The 22,798-nt window shown below is 58.9% G+C and overlaps 2 protein-coding genes across 6 annotated transcripts; one reads left to right on the top strand and one right to left on the bottom strand.

Annotated features, from left to right (window-relative positions):
• Positions 1 to 1,821: 1,821 nt before the first annotated feature.
• On the bottom strand, positions 1,822 to 12,334 carry MED29 (mediator complex subunit 29). 4 transcript variants are annotated; one of them, XM_039510517.1, is made up of 5 exons: positions 12,204 to 12,334; positions 6,338 to 6,396; positions 5,139 to 5,219; positions 4,273 to 4,357; positions 1,822 to 3,065 (listed from the first exon to the last, which is right to left on the bottom strand). In XM_039510517.1, the coding sequence occupies exons 1-5, from the start codon at positions 12,270 to 12,272 to the stop codon at positions 2,838 to 2,840; spliced, it is 522 nt and encodes a 173-aa protein (XP_039366451.1). In that variant the 5' UTR covers positions 12,273 to 12,334; the 3' UTR covers positions 1,822 to 2,837. The 4 variants fall into 4 exon arrangements, with proteins under 4 accessions (XP_039366451.1, XP_039366452.1, XP_039366449.1 ...); XM_039510518.1 differs by lacking the exon at positions 12,204 to 12,334 and adding an exon at positions 11,946 to 12,152; XM_039510515.1 differs by lacking the exon at positions 12,204 to 12,334 and adding an exon at positions 11,523 to 11,876.
• Positions 12,335 to 12,338: 4 nt separating this feature from the next.
• On the top strand, positions 12,339 to 20,983 carry PAF1 (PAF1 homolog, Paf1/RNA polymerase II complex component). Of its 2 annotated transcripts, XM_039510514.1 has the most exons (14): positions 12,339 to 12,447; positions 13,431 to 13,460; positions 14,458 to 14,550; positions 14,699 to 14,820; positions 15,156 to 15,222; positions 15,461 to 15,562; positions 16,007 to 16,112; positions 16,293 to 16,361; positions 16,758 to 16,861; positions 18,024 to 18,140; positions 18,401 to 18,529; positions 18,932 to 19,037; positions 19,499 to 19,586; positions 20,216 to 20,983. In XM_039510514.1, the coding sequence occupies exons 1-14, from the start codon at positions 12,398 to 12,400 to the stop codon at positions 20,626 to 20,628; spliced, it is 1,596 nt and encodes a 531-aa protein (XP_039366448.1). In that variant the 5' UTR covers positions 12,339 to 12,397; the 3' UTR covers positions 20,629 to 20,983. The 2 variants fall into 2 exon arrangements, with proteins under 2 accessions (XP_039366448.1, XP_039366446.1); XM_039510512.1 differs by lacking the exon at positions 12,339 to 12,447 and having other exon boundaries at positions 13,327 to 13,460.
• Positions 20,984 to 22,798: the final 1,815 nt, after the last annotated feature.

The following is a 22,798-nucleotide window of genomic DNA, read 5'->3' as shown; positions in this document are numbered from 1 at the left end:
GCTTTTTGAAACTAAACCTCACCCCCATTGCAAAGAGACAGGTCAGAGCTTTTATTAGAACGACGATAACAAGAAACCTGCGGGCGAGGTTCCGATCTGTTAAGCGCCAGAGTAAACCCACCACGTGCCTGTTGGTTTCAATGGGAGGCGGTGGATTTACCCCTCGGGGCTTAGAACGCGGCCCACTGCCAAATCCACTTTATAGTTTAATTAAAAAAAGGTTTTAGAAAAACCCGAATAGGAAATGTTTGATTTCTTTAAAAAAAACCAAAAGGCCCAAAGTGTGTGTGAAACTCATTGTCCTTCTTGATTTAAATTTAAAACCACACCTTGAAATTTGAAGAGCCCAAATTCTACTCTGCAGCAAACAATGAAAAATGCTGCGCACAATCTTTTAAAATTCTGCATATTTTCTTTGTCAAACATAACACAATACAGTCCTGCCAGTTTCAATGATTTGGGGGGATTTATTTCAAAATCCCTGTCAGCAAGTGTGTCCGTAACAATACAGAGCACAGAGCAGAGTTAAAGAAACCCCTGCGCCCGCATGGATCTTCACTGCAGGACCAAGGTCTAAGTCACCCTGAAGGAGGAGAGGTGGGGAGGAAGGTAGAGAGCAGATGGGTCAGCGGAGCGAAGGCATCAGCGGGGGGGGCTGTCCCAAGTCTCGTCCCAGGAAGAGGTGAAGGGGCTCCCTGCTTCCCTGAGAACAAACAAATCCCAAGACCCACTTAGCTGCTCCTAGTCCCCCACTCTTCTTCAGCTCTCTCCCCCTCAGGCTCCTTGCCACAGAGACTGTGCTGCCTCAACTGCTCCTCTTATGCTCACCGCCCCCCTCCCTCAGGGCCCAGCCCACCTCTCTCTTCCCCTGGAGATTGACTCCCCTTCCCCTCCGCGGCTCCAACACCCTCCCGGTCACTGGGAGCCCTGTGCACCTTCTGCTTCTACCCCCCTCCCACCACCACCTCTGGGGACTTGTGCTGCCCCCTCCCACCCTCTTCCTTGCTTGCCCCACCCCCAGAGGCCCTAGGGCAGTGGAGGAAACTGACCAGGGAGTTGCAGCCAGAGAATTCCGGCTCCTGGGGGAGGGGACCTGCCTGCGTGGTGCTGCGGGTAAGAGCTCCGCCTGGGGCTGGGGCGTGCGCCACAAGCTGACCTCCGGTGTGAAACTCGGTGCCCCCCCTCCCTAAATGGCACCCCAGCCAAGGCTCCTCACAGCTTCCCACCGCTGCCTGGATCAGCCCCATGCCTCTGCAAGGCACGTGCAGCAAGGGGCACACACTGGGGCTGCATGGAGGTGGGGCATCACCCTGCAGCCCCCCGCCGGACACAGTGCAAGGGCCAGGCCTGCCCCACAAACAACCCGGTGCCTTGCCCTGCCCCTCCCCGCTGGGCGCATCGCGATTGTGAGCAACAGGATCAGCGTCTTGCATGCACACCCAGCGCTGCACCAGTGATTTACATCTCTCCCAGCTGCTCCCATGTGCCCGCGTGGGACTGCTGCCAGGGAGGGGCATGTGACCCCTCTTGTGGCTTCCTTTTCAGAATCTATCCTTCTGCAGGGAAACAAAAAACCTTCAGGGAACAGGAATTCTGCACACGCTCAGTGGTACGGAATTCCCCCCAGGAGTAAAATTCAGCTCCCTGGAGCAAATTGGGAAAGTATCAGAGGGGTAGCCGTGTTAGTCTGGTTCTGTCTGGTTAGTCTGATTCTTTGCTGCTTCTACAAATTGGGAAAGGAGACAGAAAGTGAAACTGACTAGAAATGGAAAGTGAAACTGACCAGGCTGGATATAGTCTGACAAATAAAGGGAAACAAACTGAATCAAAGTTGTTTTGCTTTAATTCACTCTTTGGATCCAATTCTCCTTTAGGTTTTATGCCAGTCTGACGCAGAGATCATTCTTTTCATTACTTCTGCTCTATGCTGGTGTGAATGGAATCACAGTCCAGCCCTCTGTTTTGAATGATCAAAGGCGTTATCATTAACGAGCTTTAAATGAGCTGGAGTCCGATTCCCCTCTCGCTCCGTGCAGGTCAGGAGCGAAAAGGGCAGAAGGGTTACAGTGAGGTAAAGTCAGTGTGGTGGCCGGGGGAAATGAACACCTGGGCTTGTTTTAACTCAATGGCATTTCTCTGAAATGGTTATTACTGTTTAAGAAAAATAAATAATACACCCACCAACCTGGAAAGCTACAATCTAACCCATTCGCCTGGGGCGGGGGGGGGGGGGGGTTTTAATTTGATGGCAGAGAAAGATTCTGTCTGATCCTCCTCACTTCATTAGCAGCACAATCTCAGGTCTCTTCGACCCCTCCTGAAGTCAAAGGAGAGTGGAGGGTGCTTAGGCCCTGGCATGGGAGACTTCAGCAAGTAGATCCTGTGCTGGGTGAGTCAGTTTTAGCCGGGCTAATGCGTTCTGAATGTACATGTGCCAAGCCACCGGGCGGCATAGCCTAGCGTCGCAACAGTGAGTTCGGCGAAGGTCTGACGCCTGATGGCAGCTGAGGATCAGGCCTAGGAGATGCGAGAAAGGTGAGGGGGAAAGGAGAGAACATGAGAAATGGGAGAGCGGGGAGGGAAGGAGTAAGACCAGAGGGAGTTAGAGGAGAATGAGAGGGGAGGAGGAAGCGAACCAGGGACATTCGTTTCACTCTTGATACAAACGAGACCATCTACCCACGCAGGGAATTCAGAGGACATGAGACAGGCCGTGGGTCAGATGCAAGTTTGTAGAGTTTCACCGCCTGACACAGCGTCGGCCTGGAAACGATCCAAGTCTCTTTCAAACCACGCCGGCCGCGGAGCAGGAGCAACCACTGTGCCGGCGCCGCGGGCTACGGCCCCCCTTGGGCGGGGATCTTGCCGGTGATCTTGTTGGAGCACTCCAGCAGGGCGTTGTGGATGTCCTTGGCGCAGGAGATCTGGGATTTGATCATGCTCAGGTACTGGGTGTAGGGCAGGCTCTCGGTCTGCACCGCATCGGGCTTGGTGGCCGTCGGCACCAGGTTGGGGGAGTGCTTGGTGCTGTCGAAGCTCTGGGACAGGCATTCGTAGGCAAGGCGCTGGAAGGGGAGGGAAACGATGAACACAGGGGGTACGGCCACTCGCTCTCCGGCCCTGGTCAGAGCAACTGTCCCTCTAGCCTCTAACCTGCCCCTGGAGAGATCAACATCAATGACCCCTCCCACAGCACATTTAAACTCTTTGCATTTACCCTCTTGCCTGTACCCACAGTGCATCTGTGCTCATTTCTCCAAGCCCCACAGCTCCCACCCCGTCCCTTCCCCTTGCTCTCAGCCCTCCCATCACCTTACTCCCTATGCCTGGGACGTCCTACCACATCATCTGACAGACGCGCCTCTTCCTTCAAAGCCACCTCTCCCAGCCCCCTGCCCCTTGAGGCCATTTTGTCCTGCTGCCCCAGAAAAGGCCCCCTTCAGTAGAGGGCAGAGTGAGCACTCAGTCTCCATGGGCCTCCCCACTGAACTCGCCAGGGCAGGGCCCACGGCTTTGTTTACGGCTGCAGAGCCCCGTGTCAATGGCTGAGATCGATACACCCTAAAGGGACGTGTAGTGACGCCCATGGCAGGGTCCCCTGTAGGGAGCAAACCTACAATGCCTACAGCTAACAGTGGAAGACTTCACTGTCTGAACCATTAGCCTGGAAACCGGGGCTTGAACTGCTCTGCCTGACCCAGCCACGGGAGGGAGACAGAGCCACATAGACAGAGCAGGGCAAAGGATGGATTTTTTTGGCTCTCTGGCAATTCTGAAGTAAAATAAACTATATAAATAAAATGTAGGTCAAACCAAAAACGAAGGTTTTTTTTTTTTTAATTTCAGCAAATCAAGAACTAAAAAAGGTTAGTTTGGGGTCGAACGACACAGTTTTTAGTAAAATTAAAGGAAATGTTCAGACAGCCATTTGGAATAAAAAACATCTGAAACATTTCAGACGGGGTAGGACTACATCTCCCATGAGGCACCATGTCTCTTGGCGCGAGGTGATTGCATCACTGCAGTAGCGGGCAACATGGGAGATGCAGTTTGGTTGCTTCTTAGACTCCTTCTCTATGGGCCGGGCTTTCCAGACAGCCTCCATCTCCCATGATGCACCACAGCCAGCAACCGCAGTGAGGCAATTGCCTCATGGGTGCATCATGGGACACTGAGTCCAGCTGGGGACCCCAGCCTATGGAGGAGAATGGGGACAGGACACCATCAAAACTACAACTCCCATGAAGCACTGTCGATGAAGGGCTAACTCACCAGGCACAGCTCCAGCTGGTCGCACAGGGCATAGAACTCCTCCAGGCTCTTGTCGAAGCGCTGCACCAACCCATCGTTGCTTTTCCTGAAATGACAGGAACCGTGACGAGGCAGCCGTGGTACTGCGGTGATGGCTGCACTCCGAGGAAGGCAGGCAGACCCAAACCCCAGCACCTCCTGGGGCAGGGATTAGGCCCCACAAGAGAGGGCAGACAGAATGGGGCTGGACCTCAGGCTGGGAGTCCCCCCTGTGACCCAGGAACCTCAATGTCAACTGGCAAAGGGGACACAAGAATTTCTTGAGTCTGGTATGTACATTCTGGTTCACCAAAGAGCGTCACGTGAGCTTCCACATGAAAGCTGGTGTCCCAGTGCTCATCAATATCATTGGGAAAATGTATGTGCAGATTCTATGCATCTAGATCTACTCCAAATACATTCTTCAAGTCTGGATCAAGGAACTGGTCACCAGCAAAGGTGAAAAACAGGTTTCCTCTCAGACAGGCCCTCTCTATCCATCTACCTGCTGACAAGTAAATTGTGCAGGGTCCCAGTGGACCTCCCATCACTGGCTTGTGGGGATTTAACAGGAAGAGAAAGACAGCGGGGGGGGGGGGGCCTTATCTGCTGGATGCACATAAAGGGCTGCTTGACTATCTTTGGGGGCGCAGAGAAGACAAGCAGGCACCCTTCACCCAGGAAGAAAAAGGACGGTAGTTTTGTTCCATGAAAAGGGGCCTTTTCTGGCAGCTTGGTTGAAAACGCTGCAGAGAACTTCAGGGGAGATCAAACTTCTGCAGACAGAAGGTTTAACCTGTTGAGTTTAGACTCTCCGAAGCGTGTTAAGATTTTATTTGATATGTAACCGTGTTTCCAACATCCTCTGAGCTTTGATGATAAACTTCTTCTCGCCTGAGTTGCATCTTACGAGCTGCTGTGCATGGTTCCTGTGGGAACAGCAGGTCTGGGAGTCCTGGGCACACGCCGAGGACTTGGCGGTTGGCGTGTGTCTGCTGCTCCAGAGAGCACGAGGAGGGCAGGGCTTGTGCTGCCAGAGGCTGGTGGATTCAGGGAGCTGAGCCATAGCAGGGCCAGACAAGCTGCTTCACACTAAGGGCAGGTGGTGCTGAGGTGCCTCCCTGCCCTGGGTACCCCTGGGGAACACTGCCCCGCCCCAATGCACAGCAAGATGGGGCAATGCCTCCGGATTCCAAAGTATTTACAGTGAAGGGGGTGGGGCAAGCGGACGCGGAAGGGGCGGAGTCTCCAGCAGAGCAGGCAGGGAGAGAAACAGAGAAGCTGGTAAAATGGACTGGAAAGTGTGTATTGCCCACCTCATCTTTAAGGGGACATGCTAAAAAGTCTTGGGGTGACCCCTACAAAAGAGACAGCTGCAGGGCAAACCCTCCCCTCCTCCACGCTCCCATCAATATGCCTCCCCCACCCCAAAGGGTCACCCCTTTAGCAGGGGGAGCTCAGTCGCTGTCCCTCATTCAGTCCTTGGCCGCTCTGTAACACCTGCCCACGATGGGGTGGAGCGCCAGCAGGAAGAGTGGGTTTTGCCCATGCAGGTGCCCCTTCCAATTAGACCCAGACAACTCCTGTCACGTGGGCCCCCCCCGCAGCTGTCAGGTGGGGGGTGGCGTTTGGCCATTACTCAGCTGCGCTGGGATCGAATCAGCACTGATTTGGGGTGCCCTATTCAAGTCACCCAGGGCTTCATTCTCCCAGACAGGAGCCGTCGGGGGCCCAGAACCAGGCGCGCCTGCCATCCACGGCCACTTCGGGAAGTCTGACTGCTAGACACCAGAGCAACGTGGGCTCCAGAAAGGCACCGAATGCAGGCCTGGCTCTGATCTCACTGACACAACACAGCTAATCCCTCGCCCCAGCCCATCTCGAGATGGCTCCATGAACTCCACAGGAGTCACTCCTGCTTTACACCGGGGGGGTGAGCTGCAGTGTTCTTTGAAGTTGAGAAGTTTAAAGACACGGGCGAAAGCCTTCTGGCTCCGGGGTTAGGAGACAGCCCTGCCCGGGGAGGAGGAGGAGAGAGAATACTCACTGCCCGTTATCGATGTTCGTGTTCTGGACGAGATTCTGAGCCGCGATTTTCATCAGGTTCTGGAGTGCGAGAGAAAGCAAGAGTCAGATGGTGCAAGGTAAGCGACAGGTGCCTTTGCTTGGCTAGCTTTGGGAACGGAGTTGGGCCTGTGCCCGGGGAGGCCGTGTTTGGGACCCTCCTTGGGACCTTCTGTCACAAGAATCCTGGCTTTGGCAGGAAACAGCCATTAAATAGTAAACACCGCACTGCACTGCGGCCCTTTAGGATCTCAAAGCAAATCACAGCTGTGGGCTGGCGTTACACCGAGGCAGGGAGCCACGAAGCCATTCACACAAGGTCACCCATTCCAGAGCTGTGAAAAGGACTGAACCGCCAAAGTCCTCTGCTTTAACCACTAGCCACCACTGCCCTCCTAAAGCCAGAAACAAAGGCATCCTGACCCCCAGCTGCCTGCGCCAACCACTAGACCCCAATCAAAGCATTTTACAAACAATAATTAAACCTCACTCCCCCATCCAGGTGGTCAATATCAATCTCCTCATTTGAAAAAGACACAGTCATGCAAGGAATATATGAACAATACCGCTCTTGTGGATTTGTTCCTGCAATTTACATCTAGGGCCTCTACGTCGGGAAAGACTAACAGGAACTGGAACCAAACTTAGCCCAGGAATTTGCTGAGTCAAATCAGGCCAGATGGCACATAGACAAGAGGAATCTGGGCTAAAGTTCTGTTCCATTTTATTTGAACGTTGCAGTTTCTGAGATGTTGACATTATTATCTAACCCAGCGCTGAGTCATTTACCAGAATCTCAGTCACAAGTGCCTTATGACATGACACATCGATTCTGCACTGGTTTCATTCTCCTGGGTGTCTATTTTGGGAGAGGGATGACTCACTTTGCTTTAAAAGTAAATATTTTGTTTTTAAAAAATGCTTTTTATAAGATGAACCTTTTTAAAAAAGCCCCGTGATTCTGGGCAACAAACTCCCTGACTCAGACGGGGGCTGAGAAACGGATGTGAAATCTCGAGGTCGGTTTTAGTTTTTGAACAAGGCATTCTCTTAATGTTGATTAAGCCTGGAAACTGAAACGTGACATGTAGCGTTTTCCCATGCAGGGGCTCTGGTCAGGCAAGCAAATGCTACCTCAACCTTCCCGTTTCAATCTCGTTGTTCCATGTCAACACATAGGTTAGAGCTTCGTAAGATGAGCCTCCATTTCCCCACTCAAAGCACGAGAAGTTGCCGATGGGCAGTTTTAAAGGACATCCATTAGCACCAGAGACAGTAGCCACTGATATTAACAGGGCAAGTCACCCACATACGAACGGCCAGACGAATGGTCCAGCTAGCCCAGTATCCTGTCTACTAACAGTGGCCAATGCCAGATGCTTCAGGGGGAATGAATAGAACAAGGCAATCATCGAGTGATCCATCCCGTCATCCAATTCCCAGCTTCTGGCAGTTTAGGGACACCCGGAGCACCAGGTGGTGTCTCACACCATCTTAGCTAATAGCCATTGATGGATCTATTCTCCGTGAACTTGTCTAATTCTTTTTTGAACCCACTTCTACTTTTGGCCTTCATAAGATCCCACGGCGAGGAGTTCCACAGGTTGACTCTGCGTTGGGTGAATAAATACGTCCTTTGGTTTGTTTTTGCTGCCTATTCATTTCATCGGGTGACCCCTGGTTCTTGTGTTATGAGAAGGAATAAACAACTCTGCCCTCCCTAGTCACTTTCTCCACACCAGTCGTTCGCTCAACGCACCCCCGCACAGCAATTGGCTCAGGCTTTCTGCAGACTGAGGAGGACTTCACTAAATTGGTTGCACTTGCTTCCTGTTCTGAAGGTTTTCTCAGCAACTGTAGCAGCTAGAGACTTACTTTGGTCAATTAAACATAAGAACGGCCCTACTGGGTCAGACGAAAGGTCCACCTAGGCCAGAATCCTGTCTGCCGACAGTGGCCAATGCCAGGTGTCCCAGACGGAATGAACAGAACAGGTGATCATCAAGTGATCCATCCCCTGTCGCCCCTTCCCAGCTTCTGGCAAACAGAGGCTAGGGACACCATCCCTGATCATTCTGGCTAATAGCCATCGATGGACCTACTCTCTATGAACTTCTCTCAGTAGTTCTCAAACTTTTGTACTGGTGACCCCTTTCACACAGCAAGCCTCTGAGTGCGACCCCCCCCCCCTTATAAATTAAAAACACTTTTTTATATATTTAACATCATTATAAATGCTGGAGGCAAAGCGGTATTTGGGGTGGAGGCGGACAACTCGTGACCCCCCCATGTAATAACCTCGTGACCCCCTGAGGGGTCCCGACCCCCAGTTTGAGAACCCCTGACGTATCTAGTTCTTTTTGAACCTGTTATAGTCTTGGCCTTCACAACATCCTCTGGCAAAGAGTTTCACAGGTTGACTGCGTGAAGACATAAGTCCTTTTGTTTGTTTTAAACCCACTGCTTATTAATTTCATTTGGTGACCCCTAGTTCTTGTGTTATGAGACGCAGTAAACAACACTTCCTTATCTACTTTCTCCACACCAGTCATGATTTTATAGACCTCTATCATATCCCCCCTTAGTCATCTCTTTTCCAAGCTGAAAAGTCCCAATCGTATTAATCTCTCCTCATACGGAAGTTGCTCCATACCCCTAGTCATTTTCGTTGTCCTTTTCTGAACCTTTTCCAATTCCAATATAACTTTTTTGAGATGGGGCGACCACATCTGCACGCACTATTCAAGATGTGGGCGTACCATGGATTTATATACAGGCAACATGATATTTTCTGTCCTATTATCTATCCCTTTCTTAATGATTCCCAACATTCTGTTAGCTTTTTTGACTGCTGCTGCTCATTGAGGAGCTGGAGAAAAACTGAGAGGGATCTCTAGGTCCCACTCCTAGCTAGTCCTTCATACCCCTCCAGGGGGCACACCCAACTCCTTGGGAAACAATGCAATAAGGAACAGACTGTTCCGACTCTCAGTCCACTTAATTATTACAACACAGAACACTCCACTGTGTAACCAGTTCTGGCACAACTGCCTCCAACGTCAACACTGACGAGAGGCAGGCTGGCTTCTGGCCGTCTTTTACCTGGATCCTTGCCAACCACCTGGAACCATGGTATTGTGATCTCGCTTTATAAGGGCAAGGGTCTGCGCAGCGAATGTAAGAGCTACAGGCCGATCACCTTGCTGTCCGTTCCAGGGAATGGGGGTGTGCACGTTCTGCTGGCGTGTTTGGAGCCCCGGCTATATCAGAAGCGTTGGCCCAAACAGTCAGGATTTACGGGGAACAGGTCCACATTAGACGCCACTTTCACCCTCTGCTTGTTGTCAGAGATACACTGAGCGTTCGAAAAGCCCCTGCACGTGGTGTATGTCAATCTTAAGCCTGCGTTTGATTCAGTTGACCAAATCGGGCTATGGAAGGCCTTAAAGGGCATAGGTGTCCCTGCCACTCTACTGGACTTGATTAGCAAGCTGCATAACGGAACCACTGCCTGTGTACGCCTGGGGGAATCGGATGTCGGCACCTTTTAAATCGGTATCTGGTGTCAGGCAGGGCTGAGTCTCGGACCTTGCTCTCTTTTGTCGGGCAATGGATCTCAAAATGCAGCTTTCCATCCGGTCCCTGGGCATTCAGATCAGTGATCTCTCGCTCTCAGACCTTGCCTTTGCTGATGACGTGGTTCTCCTAGTATAGAGTGAGGCACTCCAGCAAACAGAGTTGTCAGCCAACGTCAGCCTCTGTGTTTCGTGGTCAAAGACTAAGATGCAAAACCTAGCATCAGGTCCACCCACGACTCCAATCGTTTTGAATAATGAAACTGCCAAAGTTTCCAGCTTTTGGTATTTAGGTTTGATGCTCAACAGTCCCTCCAGCTCTCACCCAGGGGTTCTTCACTGGACTGGCATCGCAGCACCTGCCATGGGTCAGTTACGACGAATAGGGAATCAACATCACCTCGGCACGACAACCAACTTCAGATCTATTCGAGCTGTATCCTCTCCGTACTGCCGTACAGTTGCGAAACATGGACCCTATATCGCTCAGACCAGGCAAAGCTGGAGTCTTTCCACACAAAATGCTAACATCGTATATTGTGCATAAAGTGGAATGACTTCATTTGTAGTGCAGACATTTACAGTCACTCTGGTTTAATGACTACTGGGGCCGTTGTCCACAGCCAATGTCTTACACTTTTCGGACATGTTGCCAGAATGCCGCGAGACATTCCGGTGAACGCCATTCTCCGGGTGGCTTATAACATCCGGGACAAAATCCCACCAAACAAGAGGTGGAGGCAGCTCACAGGCAGACCACCTATTAAATGGGAGGATTAAGTCTGTTCCGACATTGGACTTTCAGCCTGTCAAGCCCTTGCGACCACACAGGAACAAACCAAATGGCAAACGATCGCGACGACCAACTGTTTAACTAAGCATTGTAAGCGGCTGGCTTTCTGGTAAAGGCACTGGGATGAATCTGGATTCTCTTCCTGTCTCTACTACAGATGCCCTGTGTGCCTGTAGACAAGTCACTTACCCTCTAACTGGACAAACACCCCCCCATGTATTTTGGACACCGAGGAAATGCCTTCCTGCTGGAATCAAGGGGGTTATTCCCAGGCTTATGGTGAAGCACATGCCTGCAGCATCAGGGCATTAACTTCGCTGGGCCTCACTCCACCATCTGCTGGATTGAGCTGATGATGCTCCTTTCCTCCTACCTGTTGTGTCTCTAGTCAGACTGGGAGCCCTTGGGGGGCAGAGACTGTCTCTCACTAGGTCTGCCTGGCACAATGGGGGGGCCTGGATATGAGTGAGGGTGACTCTAGACACGACTGTAACACACCTAGTGAGTTACTGTTTCATCAGACACACAATGCGGCAGGTTAAAGGGCCCCGCAGCCATGTTCCCACCCTGTGCAACACAGAAACGGCCCCCACCGTGCTCATCAGTAAACAGCCTTAACTCTGCCCCCCCAGCAGCTGCCCCCCTCCAACCCTATCCACAGCGCCTCCCCCTCCCCCTATACCTCAACCACCACCCTGTAAGCTCCACCCCCGCCCCTTCAGGCCACACCCCCTTCAGTTTAGACCTCCCCCCTCCACTCCAGCTGTAGGCCCCGCCCCTTTTCCTGGCTCCGCCCCCACCTGCAGACTCTCCTTCAGCTGCGGGATCAGCATCTTGTAGCGCTGCACGGGGTCGAAATCCTGCGCCTGCGCGGCGGCGGCGGCCTGGGCCTGGGCCTGGGCCTGCGCCTGCGCGGCCGCCTGAGCCTGCAGCTGGGGCTGCTGCCCCGGGCCCGCCTGGAGCGTGAGCTGCGGCCCGGGTGCCGGGGCCTGAGACGGGGCCTGCGGCTGCTGTTGGGGGGCCGCCATCTTCCCTAGCAACTACGGCTTCCTCCCGACATGCACCGCGCAACAGGGACAGCAGCTCCCGGCATGCACCGCCCCAACACCCCCCCCTCCGAACTACGATTCCCAGGGTGCACCACGCGCGCCTGGCCCATACACTGACTACAATTCCCAGCATGCATTGCGCGCTCCCGCCTCGTCCTGCTGGCCCCGCCTCACATGGCTAGAACTACGGCTCCCGGCATGCATCGCTTCCCATTGACCGAGACTCCCGTTTCCCATCGTGCACCGCTTCTGCAATTCCCGTCACACACCGCGCCGCTAGCGTGCATGCGCCATACGTTCCGGGAGCGCTGTTCCCGGCACTACAACTCCCAGCATGCCCTGCTCTCTCCCCGGAAGTGCGCCTTTCCGAGCCGCGCTTCCCGTGAGACTGCCCGGCAGCAGGGCCCTGTGAGCCCGTCCGTAGGTGTTTACCCCGGTGCCTGTCTCCGGGGCGGAGTCTCTGCCCGCCCGGGGTCCCGCCGCCTCGTCTCCCCGCATCATCGGGCTCCTCCCCGCGAAGCCGCTCCGCGGGGCGCGGCCGCGTTTCCCGTCAGGCGGGCCCCGGCCACCCTCGCCGCCCGCAGGCCCCGCGGCGGGGCAGCAGCGATCGCAGCAGCGGCCCCACCATGGCCCCGACCATCCAGACCCAGGCGCAGCGGGAGGAGCCGGGGCACAGGTAGGGCCGCCCCCGGCCGCACGTCACGGGCGTGACCCCAGACCCCTGTGACGTCATGGGGGCCCGGACTCCTGGGTCCCTTCTCCCCCCTCCCCCCCGCCAGGGGTGATGGGGGGAGCTGGGAGCCCGGACTCCTGGGTCCCCTCCCCCGCCAGGAGTAATGGGGAGAGTTGGGGGGGGGAGCTGGGAGCCCGGACTCCTGGGTCCCCCCCCGCCAGGGGTGATGGGGAGAGTTGGGTGGGGGAGCTGGGAGCCCGGACTCCTGGGTCCCCCCCGCCAGGAGTGATGGGGAGATCTGGGAGCCCGGACTCCTGGGTCCCCCCCGCCAGGGGTGGTGGGGAGAGTTGTGGGGGAGTCCGGACTCCTAGGTCCCGTCCACCCTCCCCCCCCATTCAGGGATGATGGGGAGAGTTGGGGTGGGGGGCTGGGAGCCCAAACTCCTGGGTTCCATCTCCCGGTGTGTGGACAGCCAGAGCCCTGTGGGGAGGCCCGTTCACAGTCACCTGAGAGGCCTGACCTAACCCCCACTAAACTCAGCATAGCGTCACCGTGTGGCCGCCGTGTCCCACCCCAGAAGTGGCCGCACAAAGTCCGCAGCAGTTCCGCTTGGTTGATCCTGGCCCTGCTGCTGGTCTTGCCTCAGTTTCCCCATCCGGCCAGTAGAACTGATGCTGCTGACTTGCCTCCTGTGGGGGAGGGGCAACACATCAATATGGATAAAGTGCTTTAAATCGGTTTCACTCTACGTGGAGAGTCTGGGCAGGGCACTTACTTTGGTGCAGCCTCCAGGGGCCAGACCCATAGGCAGCTTTCCCCCTCCCGGCCCCCAAGGCTGACTCTCATTCTGCTGCTCTGTGCCTCAGTTTCCCCATCTGCAGAATGGGGATAGTGCTACCAGCACGGCTTGGTAAAGGGCATTGGACGAAAAGAGCTCACAGTGTTGTGATTATTGACAGTTATTATTTATTTCCGTATCTTTGCAGGCCCAATGCTCACCGGACCCTGCCTGAGAGGTATGACCCCTCCTCGTCCCACGGTTCACAATTCCCTCACCGCTGTGCCCAGGCCTCTTTTTACAGCTCCCCTGCCCAGCCCTTGGACTTGCTGGCAAAGGCTGCCGGGGGAGCGATTACTGTGGCTGCTTGTCACTCACGAACCGGACAGAGTCCCGGCAAACTCATTTCATGGCGGCTGAGCATGATCGTAGGTCGCCGCTGACGTGGGACATTGGAGATTCCAGCGCAGTCCCGGGGTGGGGTGGGGAGTTGGCACATAACCCCTTCCGCCATCCCCCGCCCATAGCTCCCTCCTCATGCACGCATCCCTCCCCCCTGGCTGGCGGGGGATAAGGAACCCAGGAGTCCAGGATCCCAGTCCTCCATGGTGCCTGGCTCTAGATCAGGGGTGGGCAACTTTTTGGCCCGAGGACCACATCTGGGTATGGAAATTGTGTGGCGGGCCATGAAATGGGGGTGTGAGAGGGGGTGAGGGCTCCGGCTGGGAGTGCAGTCTCTGGGGTGGGGTTGGGGGTGCAGGAGGGTGTTCTGGGCTGGGACCGAGGGGTTTGGAGGGTGGGAGGGGGATCAGGGCAGGGGTTGGGGCACGGGAGGGGGTCAGGGGTGTAGGATCCAGGCAGCGCTTACCTCAAGCGGCTCCTGGAAGCAGCAGCATGTCCCCACTACAGCTCCTTCGCGAAGGCACGGCCAGGTGGGTCTGCACACTGCCTTGTCTGCAGGTGCCGCCCCTGTAGCTCCCATTGGCTGCGGTTCCAGGGCAATGGGAGCTGGCGGGGGGGGGCGCCAGAGCAGGACAAGCCCCGAATCCCACTCCCCGGCAGGAGCTCAAGATCCGGATTAAAACATCTGGAGGGCTGGATGCAGCCCCTGGGCCGTAGTTTGCCCACCCCTGCTCTAGACTCACCCTGTCACCCCAGGCTGGCTGGGTGGGTGCGATGGGGGATAAGGAACCCAGGAATCCGGGGGGTGCTGATGTCTCTCCCTGTGCTTCCAGATCTGGTGTGGTGTGTCGGGTGAAATACTGCAACAGTCTCCCGGATATTCCCTTCGACCCCAAATTCATCACATACCCCTTCGACCAGAACAGGTGAGAGAGCAGCCGCTGAGCGGGGCTGGGATCGGGGCCCGCTTGTCTCACCCGCCCCACTGCTGCCCCCGGGGAGGAGGCTGGGGGAGGGGAGAGGGCTCTGCCAGGGGGCTCTCCCCGGCCGGCGTCTCACCTGTCCCTCTCCCAGGTTTGTGCAGTACAAAGCCACCTCTCTGGAGAAGCAGCACAAACACGACCTCCTCACCGAGCCGGACCTGGGCGTGACCATCGACCTCATCAACCCCGATACGTACCGCATCGACCCCAATGGTGAGAGCCGGGCCGGGGGGGCGCCCGCGTGTGCATCCCCGACAGATCACGGGGCACCGTTTGTGTCTTGTGCTCAGTGGGGTGTGTGTGGTGCGTACCCACGACGGGGGAGGGTGGGGTGGGGGGGCTCTTTTGCAGTTCAGGGGTCCCTCCTTGAACCCTGAATCCTGGGATTTAGTTTCAAGTGCCCCCCACAAAGCATCTTGCTCACCGAAGAATCTTCTTTGCGCCCGTCCCTAATCAGTCCTGCCCCACTGAGAGCTGAGCCCAGGAGCATTTTTTGGGGGAGGTGGGGCTGGCGCGGGTCCTGTCCCATCCTGCTCTGCCTCTTTCAGTTCTCCTGGATCCGGCCGACGAGAAGCTGCTGGAGGAGGAAATCCAGGCTCCCACCAGCTCGAAGAGGTAACCCGGCCCCCAAAACACAGCGCACCCCCTGGCTGCGGAGAGCAGCCCATCCCTGAACCCCGGGCTAGCCAGCTCTCCCAGCCCTGCTGTGCAGCCTTGGGGTCTCCTTTGCTCAGTCCCACCTGCCTGAGCCCTGCCCTCAGTGGGAGGTTCTTCCCCACCACACACATCAGAGGGGCAGTCGGCAGCTCCCTCCGCCCCACAGCCTATAAGCCCCCCGTCTCCTCTGCACTAGATCCCAGCAGCACGCCAAAGTGGTACCGTGGATGAGGAAGACGGAATACATCTCCACTGAATTCAACCGCTACGGCGTGTCCAACGAGAAGCCGGAGGTCAAGTGAGTCTGAGGGGAGGTGGCCGGGGTGATTCTCCTGGGCAGGGACAGCATCCCGGAGTCGGGAGGGGGGGCGGGGGGGAATCTATGGATCTGGGATCTCCACTACCTCTTGGAATGCTGCGTGGCCCCCCGCCACAAGGAGCAGCTGCCCCCTCGCAGCATCTGGCGGGGGGCATTGCAGAGTCTGCTCTGCTGCCAGTGTTGGGGCGCACGATCTTCAGCCACTAGGGGGAGACGCATCCTGGCGCAGGACTGGTTGCGTCCAGCAGGGGGCAGCACAGGTCTGGCGCTCGTGGACCTACCCGCGGGTGGTGTTGGATCCGGTTCGATCCAGCAGGCGAGGGTCAGGGGGAGCATCGCATCCAGCGATGCCGGTTGCATCCAGCGGGGGGCAGCATTTTCCCAGCAGGCCTCACTCTGCTCGCTCCCCCCCCCCGCAATCAGGATTGGCGTGTCCGTCAAGCAGCAGTTCACAGAGGAGGAGATCTACAAGGACCGGGACAGCCAGATCGCTGCCATCGAGAAGACTTTTGAGGATGCCCAGAAATCGGTGAGTCGCCCCTTTAAATATCTCCCCCTCCCCACACAACGTGCTGTGCCTTTAAGCCTTAAAGGGCCCATGTTGAAAACACCCCAACAGAGGGGCTGGAGGGGGAGCGGGGAGGAGGAGGTTTAGGGTTACCCGTCCCCTGCCGGCCTCTCACAGTCTCTCTGCTTCCTCCGTCCCCAGATCTCCCAGCATTACAGCAAACCTCGCGTCACCCCCATGGAGGTGATGCCCGTGTTCCCGGACTTCAAGGTAAGGCTGGGGGAGGGGGCTGGGCATCCTTTGCAGCCGTTAGCGGCTGGGCCGGTCTAAGCTCCTCCCAGTCTGGGGCTAAGCGAGCCTCGGGGGGGGGCAGCGTCGTGGTGGATAACGCGCCGGGTCGGGAGGCAGGAGACCTGGCTTCTAATCCCAGCCCGTCCCGTCTCCTCTCTGTGCCTCGGTTTCCCCATCGGCCCTGACTCTCCTCCCGCAGACGGAAGTGCAGCCTGGAGGGGGCTCCCCCCGTCCTTGATGCTGAGGGAGATCAAAGGGCTAGTGGGGGGGCTGGTGCCTGGGGGAGGGTCTGCCTGATGGAGGGGCTTTGGGGAGTACGGGCGGGGGTGCATTGGGGACAGGGATCACCCCGCTAACTGACTCCTTCCCCCCTAGATGTGGATCAACCCCTGCGCCCAGGTCATCTTCGACTCGGACCCAGCCCCCAAGGACACCAGTGGGGCCGCGGCCCTCGAGATGATGTCTCAGGCCATGATCAGGTAACGCCGCACCCCTCAGCCTTGGGTGGGGGTTCACCCTCCCTCTCCCCTCCGCTAGGCAGAGCCCTTCCTGTGGCTCCGAGAGCCGGGCGTCCCCCGGCCCTGCCCGGTGCTGGGTACCGGTGCTAACCTCCTCCCGTCACGGAGAGCTGCTCCACCAAGCGTCCTAGTCAGCCGGGGGTGTCCTGCCCCCAGGGCTCAGCCCTCATGGCCTGATGCTGTAGGGCCAGGGGAGGGGATTCCAAGCTAAAGGGGGGGCAGGTTGCTGTTTGAATGGGAGGTCCCCATGAGCTCGCTCTCATATTCAGTGGTGTCCCCAGGGTGGCGCTAGGGGGCGCTGGGCTGCAGGGAGCGGGGTGGGGGCTCAGTAGGGGGCGCTCTCCCCTCGGTGCCAGGGTCTGACCCCAGTGGGGAGTGCTGTGCTGTGGGGGGGGCTCAGTAGGGGGTGCTGGTCCCAGTGTGGCGCTAGGGGGCGCTGTGCTGCAGGGAGCGGGGTGGGGGCAGTAGGGGGTGCTCTCCCTGGCAGTCAGTGCTGGCCCCGGGCGGCCCTAGGGGTGCTGTGCTGCAGGGACCCAGGGGGGCACTAGGGGGCGCTCTCCCTGGCAGTCAGTGCTGGCCCCGGGCGGCCCTAGGGGACGCTGCAGGGACTCAGGGGGGCACTAGGGGGCGCTCTCCCTGGCAGTCAGTGCTGGCCCCGGGCGGCCCTAGGGGGCGCTGCAGGGACTCAGGGGGGCACTAGGGGGCGCTCTCCCTGGCAGTCAGTGCTGGCCCCGGGTGGCCCTAGGGGCGCTGTGCTGCAGGGACTCAGGGGGGCACTAGGGGGCGCTCTCCCTGGCAGTCAGTGCTGGCCCCGGGCGGCCCTAGGGGGCGCTGCAGGGACTCAGGGGGCACTCGGGGGTGCTCTCCCTGGCAGTCAGTGCTGGCCCCGGGCGGCCCTAGGGGGCGCTGCAGGGACTCAGGGGGGCAGTAGGGGGCGCTCTCCCTGGCAGTCAGTGCTGGCCCCGGGCGGCCCTAGGGGCGCTGTGCTGCAGGGACTCAGGGGGGCAGTAGGGGGCGCTCTCCCTGGCAGTCAGTGCTGGCCCCAGGGCAGTGCTCCGCGGTGGGGAGGGGAGCGCTGTGAGGAGGTGGGGGTTCCTCATTAACCCTTTCCCGGCCGTCTCAGGGGGATGATGGACGAAGAGGGGAACCAGTTTGTGGCCTATTTCCTGCCTGTGGAGGACACGCTGCGGAAACGCAAGCGGGACCAGGAGGAGGAGATGGACTATGCGCCCGAAGATGTGTACGTGGCGGGGCTGGGAGAAAGGGGGGGGGGAGGGGGCTGGGGAACTGCGGGGGGGCTGTGCAGGGCCCAGGGGAGGGGGGACAGGGGCTGTGCTGGGGAATGGGGGAGGTGAGGGGGGCTGGGGAACTGGGGGGCTGTGCTGGGGGATGGGTGAGGTGGGGGGGGCTGTGCTGGGGAATGGGGGGAGGCGGAGGGGTCATCTCTCTGCTCAGGAGGGGGTGGCAAAGCTGTGGGGTGCTGACCCTCTGCCCCCGCAGGTACGATTACAAGATTGCCCGGGAGTACAACTGGAACGTGAAGAACAAAGCCAGCAAGGGCTACGAGGAGAATTATTTCTTCATCTTCCGCGAGGGTGACGGGGTCTATTACAACGAGCTGGAGACCCGGTGAGGCTGGGGGGGGCCTGTCCCAGCGGGTGGGGGGCGGCTCGGGGCCGGTGCCCACGGCCCGGCTCAGATCTCGGCTCCGAGAGGGCAGAGTTAGTGGCTGCTGCCCGTCGGCGCCTGAACCAATGGGAATTGATGGGCTGAGGGTAAACCGAGGCTGGAGCTACCCGGTTCCTGGCCAGTCGCGGAGGGAGGGGCTGGAGCAGCCTCCCGCTCGGAGCCAGGGAGGGTGGGGAAGAACCGAACAGAGCTGGGTTGGTTTCTGAGCGGCGCTGGGGCCGGGCCGGGGGGATCCCCAGCTCCGGGATGTGCCTGGAGGGGGCACATGGAGCGGGTGGGGCTGTGTCCTGGGAAGAGGGTGCGGGGGCCGTTCTCCCCGGCCTGACGTTGCCCCTCTGCCAGGGTGCGGCTGAGCAAGCGCAGGGCCAAGGCGGGCGTGCAGTCGGGCACCAACGCCGTGCTGGTGGTGAAGCACCGGGACATGAACGAGAAGGAACTGGAGGCTCAGGTAGGGCGAGGGCAGATCTCCGGGCTCTGTGCTGGGGGAGGGGGAGCCCTTTGGGGGGGCCGTCAGCGCATCCGTGCCCCCCCTGTAGCTTCTGTTTTCACCCCCTACGCTGGGATCTGGGAGTAGAACCCACTAGACCCAACTCACCAGTGCTGGGGACAGAACCCAGGAGTCCTGGCTCCCAGCCCCTCCTGCTCTAACCATTAGACCCCGCTCCCCTCCCAGAGCTGGGGAGAGAACCCAGGAGTCCTGGCTCCCAGCCTGCCCCGCTCTAACCACTAGACCCCGCTCCCCTCCCAGAGCTGGGGAGAGAACTCGGGAGTCCGGTTCCTTGCCCTGAAGGCCCCATGCCACCCACTCTCACTGACTGAGGAGGGGCGCTGGGCGGGGTCCCCGCCTGGGCAGGGTGGGTGGGGTGTGCCCCCCACCCCACGGCTAACCCGGCTCCCTCTCCCCGGCAGGAGGCTCGCAAGGCGCAGCTGGAGAATCACGAGCCGGAGGAGGAAGAGGAGGAGGAGATGGAGATGGACAAGGAGGCCCAGGGCTCAGGTAGCGGCCAGGGAAGGGGGGGTTGCGGCCTTGGGGGGCGGCCTGGGAAAAGGGGCCCCTCTGCCTGTCCCCTCCCCCATCAGCTCCTTCCCACCCACTGCTGGCCACACAAGGGCTTGCGGCTCCCTCTGGTGGCTGCCCTTGGAACTGCCGCGGCACTCCATCCTCGGTCCCTATGACCCCCCCCCAACACAGCCACCAGACATCCTCCCCCCCACACAGACACCCCCGGAGATGGTGCTGCCGCTCCCTCCGCAGGGGGCAGCCCTGAGTCCTGCCTCCCCCGTGGGCTGGTCTTGTGTCATCTCCTCCTCCTCCCCCCCACATCCCACCCCCGAGGATGGCTCCTATCGCCCCCCCCCCCCAAAAGAATAGGAGGGGCGGAGCCATCGCGTCTCCTTCCCCTTCCCCCTCCCATGGGGGGATGGTCCCCTCTCTTCCATCAGCCCCCCATCTCCCTGGGAGGGACAGGCCCCCTCTTCCATCCCCTTTCCTCCTCTCCAGGGGTGGCCTCCCGGCTCTATCAACTCTCAGCTTCCCTTCCATCACCCCCAGCTCCCCCGGGAGGGTGATCCCCTCCCCGCCCCGGGAGGTGATCCCCTCCCCTGACCCCGTGGCTGTCCCCGCAGACGAGGAGCCGGAGAAGGGCAGCGAGAGCGAGCCGGAGGCCAGCGAGGAGGAGGAGGAGGAGGAGGAGGACGGGCGCTCGGGCAGCGAGAGCGAGCGGGAGGCCAGCGGGCGCAGCACCAGCGAGGGCTCGCCGGAGGCCAGCGAGGAGGACGAGCGGGCGGCCCGCGACAAGGAGGAAATCTTCGGCAGCGACGACGAGGACTCGGAGGGCGAGGGGGGCGGGGGGCGGCGCAGCCCCGGGGAGGAGGAGAGCGGCAGCGAGGGGGGGGGCCGGCGGCGCCGGGCCGGCCGCAGCCCCTTCCTCAGCGGCAGCGAGGGCTCCAACGCCGAGGAGGAGGACGAGGACGAGCGCAGCGGGAGCGGCAGCGAGGCCGCCTCGGACTCCAGCGAGGAGGGGAGCGAAAGCGACTGAGTGGGCTCTGCTGGGGGGGGCAGCCCCTTGCCCCCCCGCCGCCGGCCGGATCCACCCACCCCCTTGGGGGGACCATCGCTCCACCCTGCTGCCACCAGGAGGATGTGGGCATGATGTGGGGGGCTCACTTGTGCCGGGAGTTGCTGGAATCCACCCCCGCCAACTTGGGAGGAAGTGGCTCTGCTTGGCCAGGGACCTGCTGGGAGTGCCCCTCCCACCCCAGGGGATCCCCTCTGGCGCCCCCCGCAGACACTGGGGTGTGTTTATTCTTACTGCTGTTTGTTTTGCCCCTTGTACATACCAGCCTGTACCAGACCCCCCTCTCCGTCCTCAATAAAAGGGTCTCTTCCTAAAACCGGGCGTCTCTCCCCACCCCTGTGCTCGGTGCCGGCCCTGCCAGAGATCTCCGCCCTCTTGGTGCCAGGGGCAGCCAGCTGGCATCACCGCCTCCCTCTGGCTGCGAGCAGGGGCTCCGGCATCCGCCGTCCAGCCCCCTCCTAGGCAGGGCCTGGTCTCCCTAGAGCGGGCGGCGGGTGCAGAGCCCCCACTCACAGGGCTCAGGCCTGGGCCGGGAAGGCGCGTAGGGAGGAGTGGGGGGGGGAACAGGTATCTAGGGGAGAAAGGGCTTGTTCATCCCCCTGTGCCCCAAACTCTGCCCTTTCCCCGCCAGGGGCTGGGCTCGAAGCTGCTATCGAAGTGTGGGGGAGGCAGGGGGCCAGGGCCAGGATTCACCAGCCCTTTCGCCGTTGGCAGTGTGAGCGGGAGATCGGACCCTGCGTGGGGAGGGGGTCAGGCGGAGCCCTTCTTGGGGAGGGTTGGGGGGCATTTGGGGACGGATGGGCTTTGGGGGTGGGGGCAGGACCTTGTATAGCCATGCTGGCATCTGGGGCAGTGAAACTGACCGGCGCTGCCCCCTGAAACTGACCGGCATTTCCCCGGGCTGGGGAAACCGCCCTTCTGGTTCCCGTGAGGGCCCTGGCCCAAGGCGAGTGCACTGCTGCATCGAGGCGAAGGTTGAGGGTGCACCCGCTGCCCTGCTGTGATACTGTACCTCAAAATAACCCCCTGTTGCCCCCCACTTTTCTAGGGGTGCTTTGTACAGACTGTATTGTCTGCCAACTCATCAGCTGCTGAGCGTCCTCCTGTTCACAACTAAAAAGACAAAAGCGGGGCCGCCTTGGCAGCGATTTTAATAGTGAGTTGGGTTCATTTTGGGTTTTACAAACCCAGATCCGAAGCCGAGGTGGTTGTGGATTCAGGTTTCATTGAAGTCGAACCCACTGTGGTTGCTGGAGGTTTGTTACTCACCGGGGAGATGCTTTGGATCTCACCTATGCAGGCGCCTGCTTTGTCTGACCCCGGGGAGTGGGGGAGTCAGCGAGAAGGTTATAAAGTGAGAGGCAATGAAGTTTTTTCTTCATCCCCTCTCTGCTGAAAGAAGCCTGCTGGAAGGACGCCTGCCGGGCTGTGTACCGAAAACTGGGAGTTGCCTGCAACGGCCAGAGGGCTGAAAAAAGCCGCTGACGTTGAATCTTGCATCGCGTGGCGAGGTTCAGGCCCGTTGCAGTTTGATCACTTTCTTTCTGTAACCAATTCGGACCTTTTGGAGGCCTCGATCACCTAGAATCTCTCTCGTTAATAAATGAGCTTTATTTTATCTAAACAGGTGTGTTTTGATGGCAGGGCTCGGGGGAATCTTGGCTCCGGATTCACGATGGCTGGTGCATTTTTCATTGTATTCAATGACGGCTCGAGGCACTTGCACTGGCCAAGGGGGGGGGGGGGGGGCTTGAGCAGGTTTCTCGGGGGCAAGGCTGGTACGGCCCATGAGTGGCTGGGAGATGGTTCACATCACGTAACCGGGCTGATTTCTGTGCGGGGCAGGGCAGCGTGAGTGGTATCCGGAGCCAGAGAGTTAAGGGGGGCCCAATGTTTCCACAGGCCGGATGGGACCCTGGGGGATGTCAGACCCACACCCCACGTTTGCTGGAAGGAGTGGGGTTCAGGGGGGCAGTAGGATCTGCTAGCTGGGCCTGCTCCCTCCAAAGAGAGCTGGTTTTGGGGGGGTGAGAATCAGCTGGGGGCGGGGGACTGTGCTTATCTCCCCCTGATCCTGCTGGGGGAGGGATTGTGTAGGGGGAGGCCTGGGCAGGGCCCTTTGCTTTACCCC

Source organism: Mauremys reevesii, linkage group 22 (genome assembly GCF_016161935.1).
Source record: "Mauremys reevesii isolate NIE-2019 linkage group 22, ASM1616193v1, whole genome shotgun sequence".
NCBI lineage: Eukaryota > Metazoa > Chordata > Testudines > Geoemydidae > Mauremys > Mauremys reevesii.
The sequence above is the reverse complement of the archived record's forward strand: the minus strand, read 5'-3'. Positions and strand labels throughout refer to the sequence as shown.